Consider the following 20165-nt stretch of genomic DNA (forward strand, 5'->3'; position numbering starts at 1 on the left):
AGATTAAAGGCAATTGTATTGAGCTTCAAAGTTACCAGTACTTAACAAATGTACTGCATTGGATGCGCGGATTGAAAAGTATGTAATGTAATTCTTTGTTCAACCACTAGAAGGAGCCCGTGAACCACTTGTGGTACGAGAGCCACGCTGTGAGTTAGTTGGTACGTGTTGGTCTGTGATGCAACCACAGTGCAGTAAAAAAAAAGGCATCAATGCAAGCAGCGACGTGTCAGAGGTGTAAGGGTGCAATGTCTTTATCCGATTTGGTAAGATCAGATAAGGGCTTGGTGCAACCTTTACAAGCTGCCACTAAGACAAAAGGAAATATGTGTTTTGAGTGTGAATAAATCAATACAAGAAAAGGGAAGAGCGAAACAAAACCAATCAAGCGGAGTGCTGGGGAAAAATAGACCGCAACAAAGTTGTGACATTCTTAGTTTGCCATCGTTAGGTACAGTACACATTTGAATGAAATGAACATCATTCTATAAACTACTAACAACATAACTCCCAAATCATAAGCATGAATGAATCCTTCACATTTTTTTTCATCGTACACATTCTGTCACCAAATATCTGAATGATTCTGATCAGGTTGGTCATAATTGTTGAGTGATGGGCATCAATACTTGTACTGCCTCTTTGGAAGAAGAAGAATAAAAGAAAGACACTGACCTCTAGTGGAGATGCTGTTGGAGTCAATATCACCATATCATTGCATAAAGTATGTTATGTCATTTGAAATGCATACTGGTATAACAACAACCACATGTTTCTGTATAAATTAGCTCAAAGCATTTGTCATTGCTTTGGCTCAAATGGATTGGCGTGGGAGAACCTGTTTGAATGCCATCAAGGTGGTTTGTACCGCACTACTTTTCCCCTCCGTGTCGCATGAATATTCACGTTCACGGATGCTTGATGAAATTTAAAACGAGTTAACACATGACATTATGACAATATCGCTTGCCATGACGTTCGCTAGTCAGAAGATGAGCTGTTCTGTGTTTATTTGTGAATTAGTCATGTGTCTCGAGCGCGGCCTACTTAAATAAATTCTAACATTTAATTTACGTTAACTTAAATTATATGTTGATTTTTAAAAATGACTAGAACTCCGGAGAACCAAGAAAATGCGTTTCCTGAAAGTCACGCGATTGACTGCAAAGCATAGTAGTCGAAAAGGTAAAACCGTAGCACAAACTTTATTAATCTTTTACAAGCACCAGAAAGTAAAATATCGTAAAACTATGAACGTGTGTATTATTTTACTTACGCATGGGTTAAATATGACGCCTTTTGCGGTGATATAAAAAAAATAATGAAGCGGCCGTCGAAGAAACAGGAAGTGGAAGTAAATTAGTATTTTATTCTGGTATTTAGTCTTTGTTTCTTGGGTGACTTCCGGGTTTATCAAAACAATTACAGCACGCATTTCTGGGGCGTTGGTGTCATATTTAGCATCACTTGTCAACGCCAGACGTCACGCAGTGCGTTTCCATCATGTTTAAATCATGTTTTATTTATGCGTGCGGACTATTTTCGTTTTTAATTCTCATTTCGGGCATCGCGCTGACCTTGTCTAACGTGTTTTCGAAACTGGTGGAGTCAATGGTGAAAAAGGTAAGCAAACACCATGCGCACATCTGACATTGCGGCTATGACAGTTAATATTACATGTGAGACAAATAATGTTGACTAAAGTTTAGGACTAAAAGTAACGCCTTGCTTGTCCCTCTCGCTGGCCTCATTTTGTTCTGAAATGCCATCTGACCTCTTTCCCCACGTGATACCACTTTCAGTTTGGTCAGCATATCATTTTACTTTCAAAATGTTCTTTCTGTCATAGTTGCTTGTTTGTGTAATACAAGTGTGGCTCAAAATGTGATATCAATTCTCTCTCTTTTTTATTTTTTTTTTATTTGGCACGAAACTGCTCATTTTCTTAACTGAGATTAAACTTCTCTCTGCGTCTTCTCAACAGGAAATCGTGTTAAAGAATGGCACAGATGCGTTTGATGCTTGGGAGGACCCACCGGCGCCGATCTACATGCAGTTTTATTTCTTCAACCTGACCAATCCTCTGGAGGTGCTGGACGGGGACAGGCCTGCTGTGTTAGAAATTGGACCATACACGTACAGGTAAGCGTGCAAAAAGTACACGGCAGAAGAGAAAGATGCACGCAGACAGTACTGAAGACGGTCGCAGGCATCTATTAGGGCAGTGATTTCCAAGTAATCATATAATCGGTTGGATTGATCATTTATTTGCTTTGCTGCAAATGAATCTTTGTTAATCTATATATCATAGGGTCCCTCAACAATTTTACACCATGTACCTTGTGCCGTGTGATCATTTGTGTATAGGCCAATAAATGTCCCATTTTTCCTCAAAAGAAAAAAAAATTCGCTTGTCTTTTCTCCGTTTGTTTTGAAACCCATTTTACGTCGAAAACACGCAAAATAAGAATATGCATGTATAAAACTCAGTATCGTAAGAAAGAAATGTTGTAGGAAACCCCGTTTTCAAGAAATGCATTCAAGTGGACAGAATTACAGTAAATTCACTAAGTGGTTCAAGTATGCCCTGCATTTAAACAGCAAAAATGTTAATAAATAAACAGTTTCAGTGGTTGACGTTTGGAAACACGAGTTTGTCAGCTTGTACTGCCATGAAATGAAATCTTGAAATAGCTCAATGTTGTTGTTTTGTTTCGTGTGGAACGGGTTGGAAAATTGGAAAACAAGCTGGTCAACTCTTTCAGGCTTGAATCAGAATTTATTGCATGTAAATGTGTACTCCTAAAGTACTGTGCCAATGAATTTCAACATCAACTGGTGAACTTACTAAAACATACACCAATCTTCTAAACGTTTGCGGATTTGGAATTCTTGTTGAATTCTCGTTCCAACAATAGCCTTTTTTTTCTGACGACTGACCCAGTAGTTCCTGAAAGATCTAAAAATTTCAAGGGAGGCAGGCACGCCTCTTTTTGCCAAAAATGTCCAAATTTGGTGGGCCATACCTCCCAAGTCCCTTCTCCGATTCACCTCTAATTTGAGATGAAGCGCCATCACCATCACTCAAACCCATTTTTTGTTCAACCCTAGAGAGTACCGGCCTATGGAGGATGTGCTCTTTCAGGATAATGGTACCAAAGTCGCAGCGGTCAACACTAAAACATACATATTCCAGCGTGACATGTCACGTGGTCCGGAGAGTGAACTCATCAGGACTGTTAACATCCCCGCTATGGTGAGCGTCCCTTCAGACTTTTGCATTCGACCACAAACTCACTTATGTCAAATTGAGCCAGGAGGAGGAAAAAAAAAAACAACCCACGGTTCACTCTTTGCTCCCTGTCGTTTAGACGGTGATGGAGAAGTTCAAGGATCAGCCCATTTACGCCAACCTGATCTCGTCGTTCATGAAGGACAAAGGCGAGGGCCTGTTTGTCACACGTACTGTGGGAGAGCTCCTGTGGGGATACCAAGATGCTCTGCTGAACGCCATCCACACTTTAAAACCCGACGTGGATCCTGTTTTTGGACTCTTCTACAAGGTCAAGAAGGGCCAAGCTGCGAATTGATGAAAACTAATCAAGAGTCCAATCAGTTTTTTTGTCTTGAACTTTGTGTGACTGTTTTGTTGACACAAGCCCCTTTGTGATGTGATTCCAGAGCAACGCGACCAATGACGGGGAATACGTGTTCCTCACAGGCCAGCAGGACTACGAGGACTTTGCTCGAGTGGATACTTGGAACAGTCAAAGGTAATCATGCCCGCTCGATCGGGATGCATTTGATTGAATCGTATCAGTGTTCCCATTCCTTGTAAGCCACTTTTTACGTTTTGATTATTGACGCCGGAAAATTACATAAAACTGGACTTTATTTCAATTCAAATGTGATGCACCTCAAAGTAAATAAAAATTGAACCAAAATGAATGTTTAACAGTCCATTCTTGTGTCTTGATATTTTTTGAAATTGCTGTTTTGTCTATTGAGGAACAACCAAAAGTTGTCTTTCTGATTTGTTTCTTGAAGAGAAAGAGGTGAGAATGCAACATCTTTTCAACAGCTGCTCACTGTTACTTACAATATTGAAATTCTTTGAATTAGAATTTTCAGTTTTTGCTAGCTGCTGCTTCGCCATTTTTATTTCAATTCCATTGCAACGCACCGTTGAAGCTTCGCGGGCTTGTTGGGCTCAAGCTGCTGTGTCATATTTAGAATTTGAGTTTTCAGATACTCTATTATTGGAATAGTAAGACTTTCGTTTTCATAATGAGGGTTTAAGTTGGGCCTTAATATTCCTTGAAAACAAAAGTAAATTCAATTGTGTTCTTTACTAAATGTGTTTGTTGATGTATGCAGCTCGTTGAATTGGTGGACGTCTGACGAGTGCAACATGATCAACGGGACCAACGGCGCCTCCTTCCATTCTGTCCTCACAAAGAACGAAATTCTCTACATGTTCTCCTCGGACCTGTGCAGGTGGCTCAGTCAACACGTTTATGGCTTGATTGACTATTTTTGTTGACTTTTATTTCCAAATCCCAGACGGGAAAAAAAAATGCATGCTTTAAACAGAATTAACAAAGATGAGGTGCAGATGACAAAAAATAAATCCGCATGACAAAATCAACAATGACTGTGATTATTTACAGTCCTTTTTTTTTTTTTTTGCTCTTGTTCTATCTTTCTTTCTGGATTCAGTTAGGAAACCTTTCCTTCTCCATTATCCAGATCTGGATATGAGATTAATCATATCAGATTTGATCTGGCCAGGCAGCCTCACAAATGAAAACTCTTGTTTCTTTACTGCTTCTCTAGTACTCTTTGAAACCATTCATCTGTTTGTGATTTCCCTCTGAAAAATTCACAAATTTATCAAGCCGTTTAAAAGAGAGGAATGCTCTGTGGGGAAAGACCATTGAGAAGGGATAGTCAAATCAACACTGTTAGATTTTCACGTACAATTTCTCTTTGTCGCCCTCCGCTAAGGTTAAACCGATAACAGATGCGAGGAGGGGAAAAAAAAAAAAAGAAAAAGAAAACCAAACGGCGTATTTGTTTTATCTGTCTGTATTTTTGTGGACTACTTCCTCGTTCACAGACGATGAAAAAAATACCATTCAAGGACGGCACAAAACCGCTGAACGACATGAAGTGCAAGAACTCATTTTTGGCATTTTTTTTTTTTCACCCAAATTAACTCACTCAACATGTTAACATCATTGCATTACACTGTTTGTCCTGCATACCATTCCAAATGTGCAAAAAAATGATTCGGCCTGCCAGTACGAGAACCCGTTTAATCACAACTATGACATGTCTGCCATCTAGTGGTGATTGATGACATTACTAAGGCATCGCACCCGAGGTGGAGATGGCTGTTTCTGCATGATAGTGCTGACACATATTTTCATTTTCATCATCAGCCTTTGACAGTTTTTTTTTTTTTTTTTTTTTTAAATCAACATATAAATGTTAAGCCTCAAAAATCTTGATGAGTGACTGAGCTCCGTTTATGATGATCATTTTCTCTCACAGGTCGATATATGCTGTGTTTGAGAAGGACGTGGTAGTGAAAGGAATCCCCGGCTATCGCTTCTCCCCCCCCAGCCAGGTGTTCGCCAACGCATCGGTGAACCCGTCCAACGCTGGCTTCTGCGTCCCGGCCGGCAACTGCCTCGGCTCGGGCGTCCTTAGCGTCAAGCCGTGCAAACAAGGTGAGGAAATGTCACGTTTAAGTGCGATTGCCCCGTTTCCTTGATAACTGGCGTATCTTGTTCTGTGTTCAGATGCGCCCATCGTAATGTCCTCGCCCCACTTCTACCAGGGAGATGAGAAATTTGTGCGGGCGGTCTTTGGAATGAGGCCCCACAAGCAGTATCACCAAACCTTCATTGATCTCAATCCGGTTAGACAAACTCTTTGCTTGAATTATTTTCAAAGAGCTGAAGTTTTTCAGTTTATGATCAGGTTGCACTCCAACTGCTTTTTTTGCAGCTCACTGGAGTTGTCCTGCAAGCTGCGAAACGTCTCCAGGTCAACGTGTTCGTTGAGAAAATGGACAAATTCAGGTGAGGGAGTCACATGCGCGCAGAGCACTTTACTATTTTTAATCACCATTTTGTCCTTGTGACTGGACAAAAGTCGGTGAGGGCTTCCAGGAATTCTTAAACTGTAAACTAATAACGCCACCATCATCTTTATTGATGGACTTTGTTGCGCCAGTGTTTTACTTGAAAGGAACAAAGATAATCATGACATGAAAAATGTTGAATTTGTTCTATCGACTTCACATTATCATGAATCGCGTGTTCCGTTTTTGTTTTCGTTACTGTAAGTGAATTCACACGACCAAGTGTAGTTTTTCCAACCAGCTGTCTGCATGCAAAGTTCAATGAGTAAAATAAAACAATTCCATACATTTACAATGTATTCTGTATATATGAAGCTTTACGCGATCAGGAGTTTTGAGATCGATAAATAACTTGAATATTTGCTGTACGAGGGCATGGACGGAGAACTTTGACTTCCCAGCGCAAAGGCCTTACGCTCACACAACATGCAACAAGGCTAAAAATAGATTCCCTTTTGGGCTCACATATACACTATAGCTGCACAGAATGACACCGGAGTGTTTGTCGGAATGTCTTATTTGGACATTACAGTCGATCAGCCATTTTGCATGAAATGTTAAATATTGCACCCCTGATTATGGATTTAATTTTCCTGATTTTTCAGCCAAACAGGAAACGTGACCACCGTAATCTTTCCTGTACTCTACCTGAATGAGGTAAATGCACACTCACACACGCGCACACGTCATCATTCCAAAGCCAGAGACGTACACACCTTACTTCTCCCCAAATAAGACCACCACAGGTTCCTTACAACAACAACAAAAAAAAAAACAAGTCACCCCTGTAACCCTCCTGACATCCACAGAGCGTCGTCGTCGATGCCTCATCGGTGACCAAGCTGAACGGCGTGCTGACGGAGCTGAACGTGCTGATAAACATTCCTTTCATACTGATGGGGATCGGCATCCTCCTGGGCGGGGTCTTCATGTTGCTGGTGTGTCGCCACAAGATGCCAGAGGTGAGTCACTTCCTCACACATTTCTGCATGTTACTTTGCACTTTGGTTCCGAAAGAAATGAATCCAAGATGGCGGCGCGCATGGACGCAGCGGCTAACAGCTCCCCCCTCTAATCTCGTTGCACACTTGAGTACAATGACAATAAAGGGATTTCTATTCTATTCTATTCTATTCTAAAAGGCAACCGTATTGCGTTAGGTTGTTTTTCACCAAATAAATTGACCTAATTAGGCTGTATGACTTTTAAGCGATCCACAGTTGATATTAGTTTTTAAAATATGATGGCGGGACTGATAAAACACTTTTTCTGTATTGATTTTTTTTTTTTAACTTTAATATAACATTAATAAAATTACATTTAAAAAAAAAAAAAAAGGTATAAATGATGTACTATACGTATCAAATTGCTTTAATATAATTTAAATACACAAATTTATTGCATAGCAATACATAGTTTTATGTAAATGACTTTTTTTCTTTGAAATATTCTCTCTGGATGATTTTAGTTCGTTAAAATAAAACATGTACCATAAATACATTTGAATGATATTTTGTGTATTATATTTATTTTATTTTGCCCCCCCACCCCCTCAGAGTACCGCTGCAGAACGTCAGCCGCTGCTTACGTCGTAGCCTCGCAGCCCCCCACCCCCCTCTGACAGGAAGTGACAGGCAGCACGCCGCCAGAATTTCCTGCCTTACCGAACCCAAGTATGTTTTTTGTGAATCTGCACCTTTTGAGGTCCGAGTACAAATTTGCTTTTGTGTCATTCTTGGTTGGCTCAACCAAGAAGTACTGAACTAATCAAACCTCCAGGCAGTTTTAAAGATGACAGCTTTTATTTTATTTTATTTTTTTTAACCTACCAACAAAGTGTCAGAACTGCTATAGCGCAAAGTGAGTGCAAGCCATCAAGCTGCAGTACTTGTAAATAAATATTTTTAATGCGCATTTTATCGGAGAAAATTGTGAAAAAAAATAAGTGAACTACAGTTCAGTGAACCTGGAATAACATAGTATTGTACACTAACAGTATAAAGGGAAGTTTTTGTGTGATTTGAGTTGTTTTGCCCTGATTCCAGTTCCCCATTTCCCCCAAATCCTGCTGACACAACGCTGATGATGCTTACTTTTTTTGCTAGCTCGCTGCTAGAAATGCCGCCTCCTTTTTGTATGACCCTTGTTACCAGTAACATTTTGTCTGAGTACTATCAGTGAATATCTTTTCAAATGTGCTGCATGAGTTAAGTTACTGTACGACACAAATGATCACAATAACCACTATCAGAACTGTCATCAAGTCTTCTTTGCGTTCTTTGTGCAGTTTCAGATGAGGAGAAAAAAAAAAGAAAATGAAATGTTTACACGCAGCTAACTAGGTCACATCAATTCCGGTAGTTTTGTGTCCACTTAATATGTCGCTTATCAAGCAATTTGTCACTTGCTGTGAGCCAAATTTCGATAATAAAGTCATTGTGCTTCACATTAACATGTTGTCGTACGCTGAATTTTTTTGTCATGTTCGACTGTTATGAGCAGCTTGTGATTGCGCAACATTTTTTTTTTCACATTAAATCTACTACAAAGAGAGTCACAAAAGAGCAAAAAAGATGATGGGGATTATTTCGATAGTTTAGAATTAGAAGCGCTGATGTAATGTGCATACACGCTTTTGCATGGCACGATGCACGCGCACACACTCCTAAACACTACTACGACTACAAAATAAGTTTAAAAAGAAGAATTTTCCAGCTGTGCCATGACGGTTAAAGTGGAATAAAAAGTGTCTTGACCTCACTTGCCATGAAAGTAAAAATCCATCTTCTCTGACGGTGCTTGGTTACGTCTTTGGTGTGTGACACACGTGGAGTTGTCCTCAATCCGCAGGTTAAAGACTACTTTGCAGTAAATACTGATAAGTGCCTCGGCCTGCTTGGATCTGGAGATCACATTGGTTTCGCCCTCAGGCTCACATGTGTCCAAGAAGGCAACTGATCTTTAATGCTAGCTCCTCCTTAACCTAATTACAACCTTTTTAATCGAAGCCACGCTGCATGAGGACATTTAGCTCCGTCTGGACAACATGAAGACACTCGTGCTGAAGGTTGTTGTTTTGTCTCTGTTTATGGCTCTCCTATGCAGCACACAGGTATGTAAGTTAAACACATTGCTTTAAGGTGTGTTTTGAAAAATGCAAACTAAAACTTTTTTTTTTTTTTAATTAAAATGCCGTCATCAGGTGGATTCAGTGCCTGTGCCCGAAGACTGGACTGGCTTGGTCCAGCGGAGCAAGAGATCTTTGCTGTGGCGCTGGAACTCCATGAAGCCGGTGGGCGCCAGCTGCAGGGATCACATGGAGTGTGCCACCAAATACTGCAGGTACACTACATCTGGCAAACCTTTGGAAATTGTTCAACTCTTATTAGTTTAGGGAAGGCTTTGGCTTTTTTTTTCCCCACCCCCAAAAATGATGGGGGTGGGAAAAAAAAAGATTTGACAAATGATTCTATTATAAGCATTTGTTTTGGACAGGTGGGTAATGGCTTAATAAGCCATCCGTAGAATTTATGATCGTATAGGAGAGTGGGTCAGTTATAGTGCACTTTTTCAGATTTACTTTTTTTTTTTTTTCGATTAGAATAAAAATAACTGTTCATGCCTTTCAAGGGGAGCACGGATGTTGAACAGTATTTCATTCAATTTGTTTATTACGTAGCCTACATGTATCTACATTTTATTTAAACATTTGTGTGTCCATTAATTTTAATTTTATCCTCTGTGAATCTTCATGGTAATATTTTGATATTTTGTATGTATTAATTTTTAAATTTTTTAATTTCTTTGTAATTTTTTAATAATTTTTTAAATTGTCTTATTTTTCAAATATTGTTTCATCTTTCCAATTTTTAAGCCATTTATTTGTTTGTACGTTTTCTCACAAGCAAAACGGTTCTTTATTTTCCAAGTTTGTTTTATAATTCTTATCATTTTAAAATAATGTTTTTGATTGTCATTTACGAGAGATGTTTTCACATTGTGCTGTATGACCATTTTAAATCTTCGGGTATGTTAGGAAAAATATATAATATTTGTTTTGTTTTGTTTTGTTTTTTACAGGAGAACCGTTTGCTCTTTCTGGAAATTCACGTGAAGAACACAAACAATTCCATCAGGGCGAGTGTTGGCACAACAAGCTGCTGCTTCATGGATCAAATCAACTAAAAAAAAAACTGAAAAGAAAAAAAAGGAACGTTACATTGCATAATCGTAACGTTCTGCTTGAATTGAAGACTTGGCTACTGTCTTTTTATTAATGATCAGATCAACTTTAGTAATCTGATTAGTCTCTGCACAGCAACAAAACAAAGCTGTAAAAGGCAATAGTCATGTGACCCAGCACCATATAAATCTGTTTATTGGTCAAATATACACAGCAATGCAATGTTTAAAAGTTTTATATATTTATGTGTACATATTGTAAACAATGTCATTATGTTGCATTTTCAACACTTCCAAAGTAAGTCAAATAAATGTATACCGATGATGCCTATTTTTTTAACTATTGAGATTAAGTTGAGCAATTTAATAGCCATTCTCTAAACATTTTAATAGAAATTTTAATTGAAATGTGGCCATGATTGTGTTTTTAATTTTAACGTATGGGCAAATTGCCCGATGATATTGTACTGTCCAGGTGTACCTAATATTGTGTCCAGAGGTCAATCTTTATTCTTGCCACTAGAGAGCAGCCTTAGCCAGATTTTTACTCATTTTGGCGCGTCCATAAACACGTTATGATATATTAGCCAAAAAGGAAAATAATAAAAGAAAAAAAATACCATTAAGAAATTCTTAGAATATAAAAATAGAGTGGACCCAAACTTGAATAAATTTTTGTTCTTTATGTTCCTTGGGAGTATTTTCTATTTCCAAAATAATTTTGAGTGTTTACTTTTTAAATCGTTTTGTGTTTAGTTAGTTTTATTATTTTCTTTTTTCATTATTATTATTTATAGTGTGATAGGTTATGGTTATATTACAATGATATATTAATCGGTACTAGCAATATTCCAACAACTAACAGTATTGTTATATTTATTTTTAAAAACAGATAATGAACTGTAGACCTATTTTGAGTTGTTTTTTTCCCCCCGACTGTGTCTTGGATACTGCACTTCCTCTTTCCTCATTTGTTGACAACCTCGTGACGTCACAGTTCCTCCAGCTGGCTGGCGGTGGTACCGAAGCTTCGGCATGAGGGGGTCCTATCGGACCTTGGAGATGCAAGCTCGGTACCGCTTCATCATTGGATTACTAAACCTAAACCATCTCACTTGACTCGAGAATAGCCTTTCATCTGGAATGCGCGTACGCCAAAAATCACGTGATCTTCATTTGTAAATAATTTAGGACGTACGCTGTTTTTTTTGAAGATGCTTACACAAGAAAGTGATCGTAGTAGAAGAGGATGCAGATGACTCGTGACTGACATCTTTTTGTAAGTATTATCATTAAACTGTACTTGATTGTCATCACGTGACTTGTCCCTTTTATGTGTGTGCGCGCGCGCGTGTGTTCTATCTGCATTCTATATTTCTCCATTATCTTGTTTTTTTTTTATTTTTTATGTACATTATTGGGCAGCAGCATTTGAACCGTACTTTTAGTCACTCAAGGGTTGTGCTGGGTGACTTCGATGCGGAAGAACGTCTCCCACGGGATGTGCTTTAGAACTCGAGATTTCCTCGCGCAACATCAGCGACGTCACAAATGTGCAGAAATTCCCACAGATGATCTCAAACGTTTTAGTGAGTGTTCCCCAGAAGAGTGGAAGCTGATGTGGAATCACTTCCTGACTGTCGGTGTCATACTGCGTTTGTTTATCCAGCGGTTCTTCAAACCGAGGGTCGCGGGCGTGCTGCAGCCCATCCCAGCTGTCCTCGGGCGGTAGTTACCAACCCTTCAAAATCATTCACTTTCTGAGGAGAAAAAAAACTGCATGTTCGTTCAAGCATTAACATTGCGTTGTCAAAGAGTGCAAGCCATTTTCAACACATTATATTGGTCAAATAACAAACGCACGTGTGGACTGACCTAATTGTGACATAGAAAGTCCCTGAAACCTTTTTCCATCCATTTATTCAAAAATAGAACATTATTTTAGGTTTACAGTGCAGAAAAATTAAATCATGATTCAGTTACTTCCTGGTTTGGTCCGTAACAAGCAAATGTTTTATTTTTGATTCAACAAAACGCTGATCAGTCTGCTATCATGCAGGACAAAAGGAAATTGGGGAATATTTACTGTTGGGAATTTTTTTTAATACAAAGGTATTACATGACAATGTGATTATAAATAATTATCAATTAATTTGATAATTAATTAGTTGTCGATTATTGTCATTGCACCTAATATCGATCAAGTATAGGATATATCAATTGATAGATTTAATCATTTATTCAAAATCAAGTTCATAATGGAATGTTAAGTTTGTAAACGGAAACCCCCAATCTTCTGTGGTCTGATGTGTTTCCTTCTCAATGCAGAAAAAAGCGGTCAACAGATTATCTTTGTTGTTGTGAATTCTGCCACCAACTCAGCAGATTAACCCAATTTCTAAAACTAGAAAATGTGATGAAACCGTTCTTGACCGTATGGTATTAGATTGTTTACTCTTTGTTGCCATGGCAGGGATGTTTTTTTTTTTTCTGCAACTATAAGCCATGTTGTGATAAAGAAGATTATCTCCACACAAGTTTACGTGAATGATGCCACGACAACACTCTTGACGCCTATCAACATTTTTCTGCTTGGTGATTTTATTTAATTTGTGAAGTATTACAATGTTTAAATAAATTCTAAATCGTCATTTTTATTTTATATATTAACAGATCTCTCCATCCATTCTCGACCATACCATTTAACAAAATGTATTATCGTTTTTATTAAGTTGCTATAAAAAACAAAACAAAAAAAGAGTGACAAAGAATGTAATTCTCCCTCATGGGATTAATATTTAACACTTAGTTGAATTCATATTCTGTTTTTTACGTAAAGAACAAATCTTGTGGGGGAAAATTGGTCTGTCTGCTTTCAATTGAAATAGCGTGCAAACTGGGTGTTGGAATGAACGCGTGTGAGTTTGCAGTGAACGCGCTTTTGCTCATAGCAGTGCTGGCAGTATTTGTCTGCAGTGCTGCTGACCTACTTACACAAGCTAAGAAAAAAAGTGGAAGGCAGAGACGTTCTGGTAGGATCAGGCTGAGAACGAAAAGGAGTTTGTTGGTTTGTGGCATTTCTTTCGACTCTTCGGCGGTCCGCCGCTTCTCATGTTGCACACTCCAAATGTTTAGCAGCAAAGTGCATCTCATTGTTTATCTGAATCATCAGCAAGGAAAATGCCAACATAGACAAGCAATTTTCATAATTCTCACACAATCTGATATTATAATTTCTTAGATGAACTAAGATTAATTGCCGGAGTAGTTGTGTTTTGTTAATATAACATGTTTAATTTAATTCATATCCTGTCTACTCCAATTTTAGCAATAACTGAATAACACCCCAGGCTAACAAGTTTACATATAACTTGAGATAAAATGAAATAAATAAATAAATAAATTTAAAAAAATAATAAAAAAAAAATATATATATATATATATATATATATATATAAATGTGTTCATTTTATCTCAAGTTATATTTCTTATATATTTTTTTTTTATTGTATTTTATTTTTTATTAATTTTTTTGTTCCTTTTATAACCGTCATTTATGTCATCATTTTATCTCAAATTATATGTGAACCTGAGTACAGCAAAAATGTAGTTTCTTCTTTGCAAACGACAGTCTGTGTTGTATATTTGCAGGATTTCTTCCCCAAGATGAGGACCGTGAATCCGATTCCTCTGAGTGCACCAGTATGATTGGCGCATCCAGTCTCTCGGGGGACACCCTGATCGCGTGCCACTTCCCGCTGCTTCCGCTTCCCGCCTGGCAACTTCCCGTTCAAGCCCTGTGCGGCTCAGCCAGGCGGCCGGGATCTGCAGGTCTTCCTCGGGCGGCGTCCCTCCCAGAGCGAGACAACATTAGCCAGGAGAATCCTATCGCTATTTGTCATAAGCATTTTTCCAGCAGTTTCGGAAGCCTCAATGAGGACCGAGTCGAGGAGGAGGAGGAGGAGGGCACCGGCGAGTGCATCTCCGCTTCCTCGGCAGAAGAAACAAGAAAGGAGGATGTTCGAGCAAGAGGAAGTCAGCGCTCGCACAACTCGTTCCTTCCCAATCCAGACGCGGATGAGGATGACGAGGATAGCGACGGGGACAACCTTCACAAATACCACGAGGATTCATCTTTTGTGTTGCACGGGACTTCCAACTGGCACCAAAACTCCGACAACCGTGCCGCCCACGGGAACTTGGACTGGGGCCATGAAAACTTGCTGCGGTTCCAGCCCACCCATGTCAGCACATCTGGTCTCACGGGACCGGACGGAAGGCCCGATGGCATCTCCTGCTACATCCACAAACAACACGAGTCTTCCTCCGAGATGTTCCCCAACAGCCAAGCCGACTATGCCAGTGACTCTTCCTACGGCAGCTCCGATGGGGTCCTGGTGAATTTCGGCACCATGTACAACCGCAGCAACAACCCTGCCGTGCCTCAAGACCTCAGCAGCCCGGCAGATCGTCCATCTCCGTCATCTGAGGGGTCAGTGTTCCTCAACCTCCAACCTCTGGCGAGTGAGCAAAGCTTGCCGAGTCCGCTGGAAGAGGCGCTTTTCCAGGCTGCACCACGCTGGGCGCCTCAAGATCGTGATTCAAGCCGCACTCGTTATCCCTCGGAGCATCCACCTCCTGCAGGTTTCTCTTCCCTGGACTTTTCTGAGCGGGCTTCCTGTCCCCAAAGCCAAGCTGCACTGCTCACTGGGACGAATCAGACGTACTACAAGCTTGTGACTTGTGATCTTTCATCCCAGTCGCCCAGTGCAACCGGGTCCGACTTCACCAGCTGCCCTAAAGACGAGAGCATCAACGGCGCCGACATCCACTTTGTCGATCCGAAGAGAAGCGGACAAGAGCATTTGGGAACGGAAGTAAGGTTGACTCTAAATGTCTGACTATTTCTCGATGATTTTGGATGCGTTGTCATTTGTCGCTCAGCAATATTCGCCGCTAAAACAACAAATCAACAATGACAAATATTAATACCTAAAAAGAACTACACAAAAAAAAAAAAAGCATCCGAATATGTTTAATTTGACCGACCATGACGCCAGAACCAAATCTTGTCCTGTCTATTCCGTCTCAGGATCAACAGAGGGAAGGTTTTCCGTGCCCGGATTTTCGGCTTTCCGGCACTTCCAAAGAGCAATCTCCCTCCGGGCTGAAAGACCACGTCCATAACCATCGCCGCATGCCGTGTTTTCTTTGCAAGACAACTCCCCCAAAATATACGACATTAAACCAGGAACAAGACCACTTTGATAAAGGTAAGGAAAGGTTTGCCTTTTGGGCACAAGAAAAATGAACGTGATACATTTTTGAAAAAAAAAAAAACGGCAGTGTTAATGTGATTGATTTTTGTGGCTCTTATTCAGGGACAAGTTTGATGTGCTCCAGTAAACCACAGAGGCCAACATCTCTCCCAATTCAGTCTATCGTGCTTGGTCCCGGTCACACCGAGGCTCCGCAGCTGGGTTGTCTGCTTGAACAGTACGTGAAACAAAAAAACAGCAAGAAATCGGGACGCTCCCAACCAGATTTCAAGCCCAATCCGCACCTGGCACCTGGTACCATCTTCATGGACGCTTGTTCCAGCTCTGACACCTGCTCCACTTGCACGCCGAGTCCAGACGGCATCAACCACCAAACGTCACGCATTCAGGCCCACCAAAGTGAAAGTCCAGATTCGACTCAGACCAACTCAAAGCTCAATCGGGACAGAAGAAGCCCGCAAACTCCATGCCAGCCCAAGTTTGTTCGCATTCCGACCTACCAGGATCTTATAAGCCTCACAAGCCCAAAGGAGACCCAACAAATTCCCGGCCGATCCCACAACCAGAACTTCTTTGACTCCATATTCTCCGATTCCGTAGCCCAAAGCAACAACGCCTATCATGCAAAGCCTCTCCCACCGACTCCTCAACCTCAAAGCTTTCGTTTAACAGCTGCTCTCTCCTCCATGGCGTCGCGTTCCTCTTTGGGTTCTCTGCTCTCCTTCGCTGCTTCTGGTCGACAACGTCAACAAACGCACCAAGGCGTCTGTGAGGGTCAACATGGCCAACCGCTCCTCCTGAATGACAGGCTGCCAACGGACCTCTCACCTGACTCCTCTTATGAGTCTCTGTCCATCAGTCATCTCCAGAGGAGAGGTGAGAGTGACCCAATATCAAAGTGTGTCCAAATTGACATGAGTGATCGGATTTTTTTTTTTCTTTTTTTTTGGTGGCACATCTGTCCGATGAAACGTTCCTGTGAAGAGGAGCAGGGGGGAAAAAAAGCACTTTGCTTGAGCGGCTCCTTCAATGCCCTGAAGGGGCTTCCTCTCACACACGACCTATTTTCAACTCTCCCTGCATGGGATTGGCTAAGCCATCTGCTCGCTGGCCTACGTGAGAGCACAAAAATGATGCAGTACAAACAGCACGAATGATTTATGAGCTGCATCAGCGGTTTTTTTTTCTTTTCGAGCCTGTTCCAGTCTTTAACGATTGAAATTTGAGGCAAGCAGATCGTCGGAGGTTTGTGTCGTGATGTGCCGTTGGCCCGGCGGGCGGCGTCGGCTTGCATCAACGATTCAGCATGACGTCTGCGGGGACGAGCCAGCATGACATGGAGAGAGAAAAAAAATTCTCACTTCTCCACGATGACCCAGTTCGTGATTAGCGTTAACTCATCACTGCGCCTTACAAAAATGTGTTTCATTAAAATGTATTGAAAAAATAAATAAATCTGCCAGTGCACTAACTATATTATTCCAGTCACTCAAATACTACTTCACTTTAATAAAAGTATCCTAAATAAACCATATAAGGACCAACCATATATAAGATAAGGAGAAATATTTTGTCATTCAACCCAAAAAATATTCTTTACAAGAATAAGTTCAAAGCAGGCCCACTCATAAAACATTCGGATTAATATTGCAAATACGAGTTAAGCGGTAAAATCCACCTGTTTTTAGCCATCTGAGGCGGCGGCCATTTTGTCACTTGTGTTGACCATCACAGCTGGTCAGAGCTCAGCTAACGACCAATCAGGGCTCCGGTTCAGAAAACGTGAGCAGTGATTGGTCGTTACTTGAGCCTTGCGCAACTGTGATGTCATTTTCAGTCGACAGGAAGTGACAAAATGGCCGCCGTCTCAGATGGCTAAAAAAAATGTGTGGATTTTGCTGCTTTCAATAGTCCACAAAGGCAATATTAATCAGACTGACGTGTTCCGACTCGTCAAGGCACATAGACGTTTTGGCTGTTGACTTGCGCTTTAACAAAGTATAAAAATAATAAATATAATATGATATAAAAAAATGATTTTTGTGTCCAGGTTTGCTGAGGTCGGTGAGCAGTGCAGTGGATTTAATCATCGCTCATTTTGGCAACAGCAGAGATCCTCAAGAAAAGGTACGCTTGTCATTTACATTCCAACACACAAAAATAAGCAACCTTCAGATGCATTTTGTAAAAATGTAAAAAGCTTCATGATACTTCCTTAACATTCTTACAAAAAGCAAAGTTCCCGTCGTGATATTTGGTTGTGTTAATACTTTATTTTGTTGAGACGTTCAAAAATCATTCTTACCATCAACTTGTAAATTAGCGCTTTCCATTCTAAAATGCGCAACAAAATATTGCCAAATGATTGATTGGTTGCCCTTCTGTCAGTTTGTCCGCTCACATGTTGATGCAACTGAAACCAAACGGATCGCGTGACGAGGCTGCAACGATCACGTTCACTTCATGTGAATTTGACTGATTTTTATTAATTTACTGTTTGCACCACAGATGCGTCTCGGGAACAGCTATCTGAGCGCCATGATGGCCAGTCTGGTTCTGGATCACCTGTGTCCAGCCATCCAGAACATTCTGGAAGACGGTCTCAGAGATCACAAATTAGACCTCGTCATCGGTCAGCGTCGAAACTCTTCCTGGATCGTCGTAGAAGTCTCTACCAAACCTGGTCATTGAAAAAAAGGGTTACTTTGAATGATTTTTTTTTTTTTTAATTCTTACTAACTTTTCTTGACCTTTTGGTGCAACAGGTCCATCGACCGAGGTTCTCTACAGCCTGGTATGCAAAATCCTCAAGTGTTCACAGCTTAACAGCCACAGCATGAAGCTGAAGGCCTTCATCATGGGCTTGCTTAAGTGAGTTTGGATCTTTTTTTTTTTGTCATGATAATGCTCGAGATGCCACTCACAAAAGTCCCTTAATTGCTTTTCAGCTTGAGATCTTTGGAATTCTGGCTTAGTCACCTCCACTGTCAAAGAGGTGAGCGCCTCACGAGTGCTGTGAAAAAAGTAGCAGAATTTGCCTTTTTTTTGGGGGGGGTCTCGTTTCCTCTTTTTAATATTTAAGTCAACATAAAATGCAGCTCAAAAAGTGTTTGTCACCGTCCGTGCGTACATTTGCAAGACAGTTAAGATGACTGACATTCTGGAATGAGTTGTGCACGTTTGTCTCCCTTTCCACTGTACTTGGGTGTCAAAAAGTCCAACTTGGTCGGACATGTCTCTTTGTCTTCGGCAGATGTGGTGACTTCGCACTACCACAGTTGGGGGTTCCTGTCCATGTCATTGGGTCGATGTCGACCTTTGTTTCAGGAGCTTCTTCTCCTCCTGCAGCCTCTTTCCGTCTTGCCGTTTGAGCTTGACTTGCTTCTGGAGCCCAAGCAGCTACGTAATGGACGACCAATCCCAACGGGCGAGTGTTTTTCTCCCGCGCTGCTCTTCGGCGCCATCTCAGGCCGCCAGACCAATGAGCATCCACGGAATCCAGAGAAGAAATCTGAAGTGATACCGATCAACGGGAGCCAGGTTGTTTTCGCTTCCGTTCCAGAATGGAGCAACTTGGGGGAATCTGTGGTGGCAGAATTTGGCTGCAGCCGCAATTGCCTCGATGCCGGACCTCCACTAAGTATGGACGGCACGATTATAGAGAGAGACAATGAAACGACAGCCAGTGTTCATGTTGGGAGACCCTGCCAGGGTGGACTTCGCTGGGCCAAACTTTTTGGAGCCGGCAATACTTCCACCAGGCTGCTGACAACTTCGCCGAGTCAAGTCAAAGGGTAAGTTCTTGTGTAAGACCTTCAACTGGTAATTTGAAGTGCCTCGATGAAGTTTGACCAACGGATCGTGATAGAACTTCCAATTCCAAACTTAACAAAACTGAATGATCTTTTATTTCAAGAGTCGGCAAACTGTCTGCATTATAAAACCTTTATGAACTGTTCATACGGCATTTAACTTTCCTAATTGTCACACAAGTACAGATAAAAGTTAGCCACTGTAAAAGCAGACTACAATAAAGTAAATCTACTCACTTTGACAGATTTAATGAAGATGAAAAAGAAAGGTCGTTACAGTGCAATACTGCCACCTAGTGACGATCTGTAAGAACTACTTTCCAAAATTGTGCAAAATTTGGGTTGTTCCTAATCTTGGTTTTGTGGTGTTTTTTTTTCCAGATGCCATCGTCCATCACAGTGGCTCCATCTGGACAAATCACACCTCGGACTCTTGACTCAATCCATCAGGTCATTGAAGCCTTGAAGCAGTTCGACTGTCCAGCTAGTTGTAAACAATGGTTATTTTATTTTATTTTTTTAATTTAATTTAATTTTATTTTATTTTATTTTATTTTTTTTAATTTAATTTAATTTTATTTTATTTTATTTGATTATTTTTTATTTTATTTTATTTTATTTATTTATTTATTTATTTATTTATTTATTTATCTGTTTGTTTTATTTTATTTATTTATTTATTTATTATTTTTTTATTTAAACTCAAACGTGACAAAAAGGTCAGACGGTTTGCATTCATCA

General features: G+C 40.4%; 3 protein-coding genes across 3 annotated transcripts; all 3 read left to right on the top strand.

Annotated features, from left to right (window-relative positions):
* The first annotated feature begins 1367 nt into the window (after window positions 1-1367).
* Window positions 1368-8603, top strand: scarb2c (scavenger receptor class B, member 2c). The gene is made up of 12 exons (XM_088280748.1): window positions 1368-1623; window positions 1985-2142; window positions 3112-3256; window positions 3372-3563; window positions 3682-3773; window positions 4378-4497; window positions 5557-5735; window positions 5808-5926; window positions 6016-6089; window positions 6757-6808; window positions 6961-7113; window positions 7708-8603. Exons 1-12 carry the CDS (start codon window positions 1504-1506, stop codon window positions 7744-7746), a joined length of 1443 nt encoding a protein of 480 aa, XP_088136874.1. The 5' UTR covers window positions 1368-1503; the 3' UTR covers window positions 7747-8603.
* Window positions 8604-8626: 23 nt separating this feature from the next.
* LOC148319288 (liver-expressed antimicrobial peptide 2) lies at window positions 8627-10629 on the top strand. Its single transcript, XM_088280750.1, has 3 exons — window positions 8627-9263; window positions 9354-9493; window positions 10232-10629. The coding sequence occupies exons 1-3, from the start codon at window positions 9198-9200 to the stop codon at window positions 10263-10265; spliced, it is 240 nt and encodes a 79-aa protein (XP_088136876.1). The 5' UTR covers window positions 8627-9197; the 3' UTR covers window positions 10266-10629.
* A 702-nt stretch (window positions 10630-11331) lies between these two features.
* LOC148319289 (uncharacterized) lies at window positions 11332-19944 on the top strand. The gene is made up of 10 exons (XM_088280543.1): window positions 11332-11612; window positions 13985-15210; window positions 15426-15606; window positions 15715-16488; window positions 17663-17739; window positions 18121-18295; window positions 18378-18483; window positions 18561-18607; window positions 18866-19406; window positions 19806-19944. Exons 2-10 carry the CDS (start codon window positions 14038-14040, stop codon window positions 19888-19890), a joined length of 3159 nt encoding a protein of 1052 aa, XP_088136669.1. The 5' UTR covers window positions 11332-11612; window positions 13985-14037; the 3' UTR covers window positions 19891-19944.
* The last annotated feature ends 221 nt before the right edge of the window (window positions 19945-20165 follow it).

The sequence above is a fragment of the Idiotropiscis lumnitzeri genome, chromosome 18, assembly GCF_059441095.1.
Source record: "Idiotropiscis lumnitzeri isolate Australia: NSW breed Sydney's pygmy pipehorse chromosome 18, RoL_Ilum_1.0, whole genome shotgun sequence".
Lineage (NCBI taxonomy): Eukaryota > Metazoa > Chordata > Actinopteri > Syngnathiformes > Syngnathidae > Idiotropiscis > Idiotropiscis lumnitzeri.

Coding starts and splice junctions, on each gene's coding strand:
- scarb2c (XM_088280748.1), top strand. CDS start 1,504: ATGTTTAAATCATGTTTTATTTATGCGTGCGGACTATTTTCGTTTTTA. Junction 5,736..5,807: donor CGTCAAGCCGTGCAAACAAG/GTGAGGAAATGT, acceptor TTCTGTGTTCAG/ATGCGCCCATCGTAATGTCC. Junction 7,114..7,707: donor GTCGCCACAAGATGCCAGAG/GTGAGTCACTTC, acceptor CCACCCCCTCAG/AGTACCGCTGCAGAACGTCA.
- LOC148319289 (XM_088280543.1), top strand. CDS start 14,038: ATGATTGGCGCATCCAGTCTCTCGGGGGACACCCTGATCGCGTGCCAC. Junction 18,608..18,865: donor TCACCTCCACTGTCAAAGAG/GTGAGCGCCTCA, acceptor TGTCTTCGGCAG/ATGTGGTGACTTCGCACTAC. Junction 19,407..19,805: donor TCGCCGAGTCAAGTCAAAGG/GTAAGTTCTTGT, acceptor TTTTTTTTCCAG/ATGCCATCGTCCATCACAGT.
- LOC148319288 (XM_088280750.1), top strand. CDS start 9,198: ATGAAGACACTCGTGCTGAAGGTTGTTGTTTTGTCTCTGTTTATGGCT. Junction 9,264..9,353: donor CTCTCCTATGCAGCACACAG/GTATGTAAGTTA, acceptor TGCCGTCATCAG/GTGGATTCAGTGCCTGTGCC. Junction 9,494..10,231: donor TGTGCCACCAAATACTGCAG/GTACACTACATC, acceptor TGTTTTTTACAG/GAGAACCGTTTGCTCTTTCT.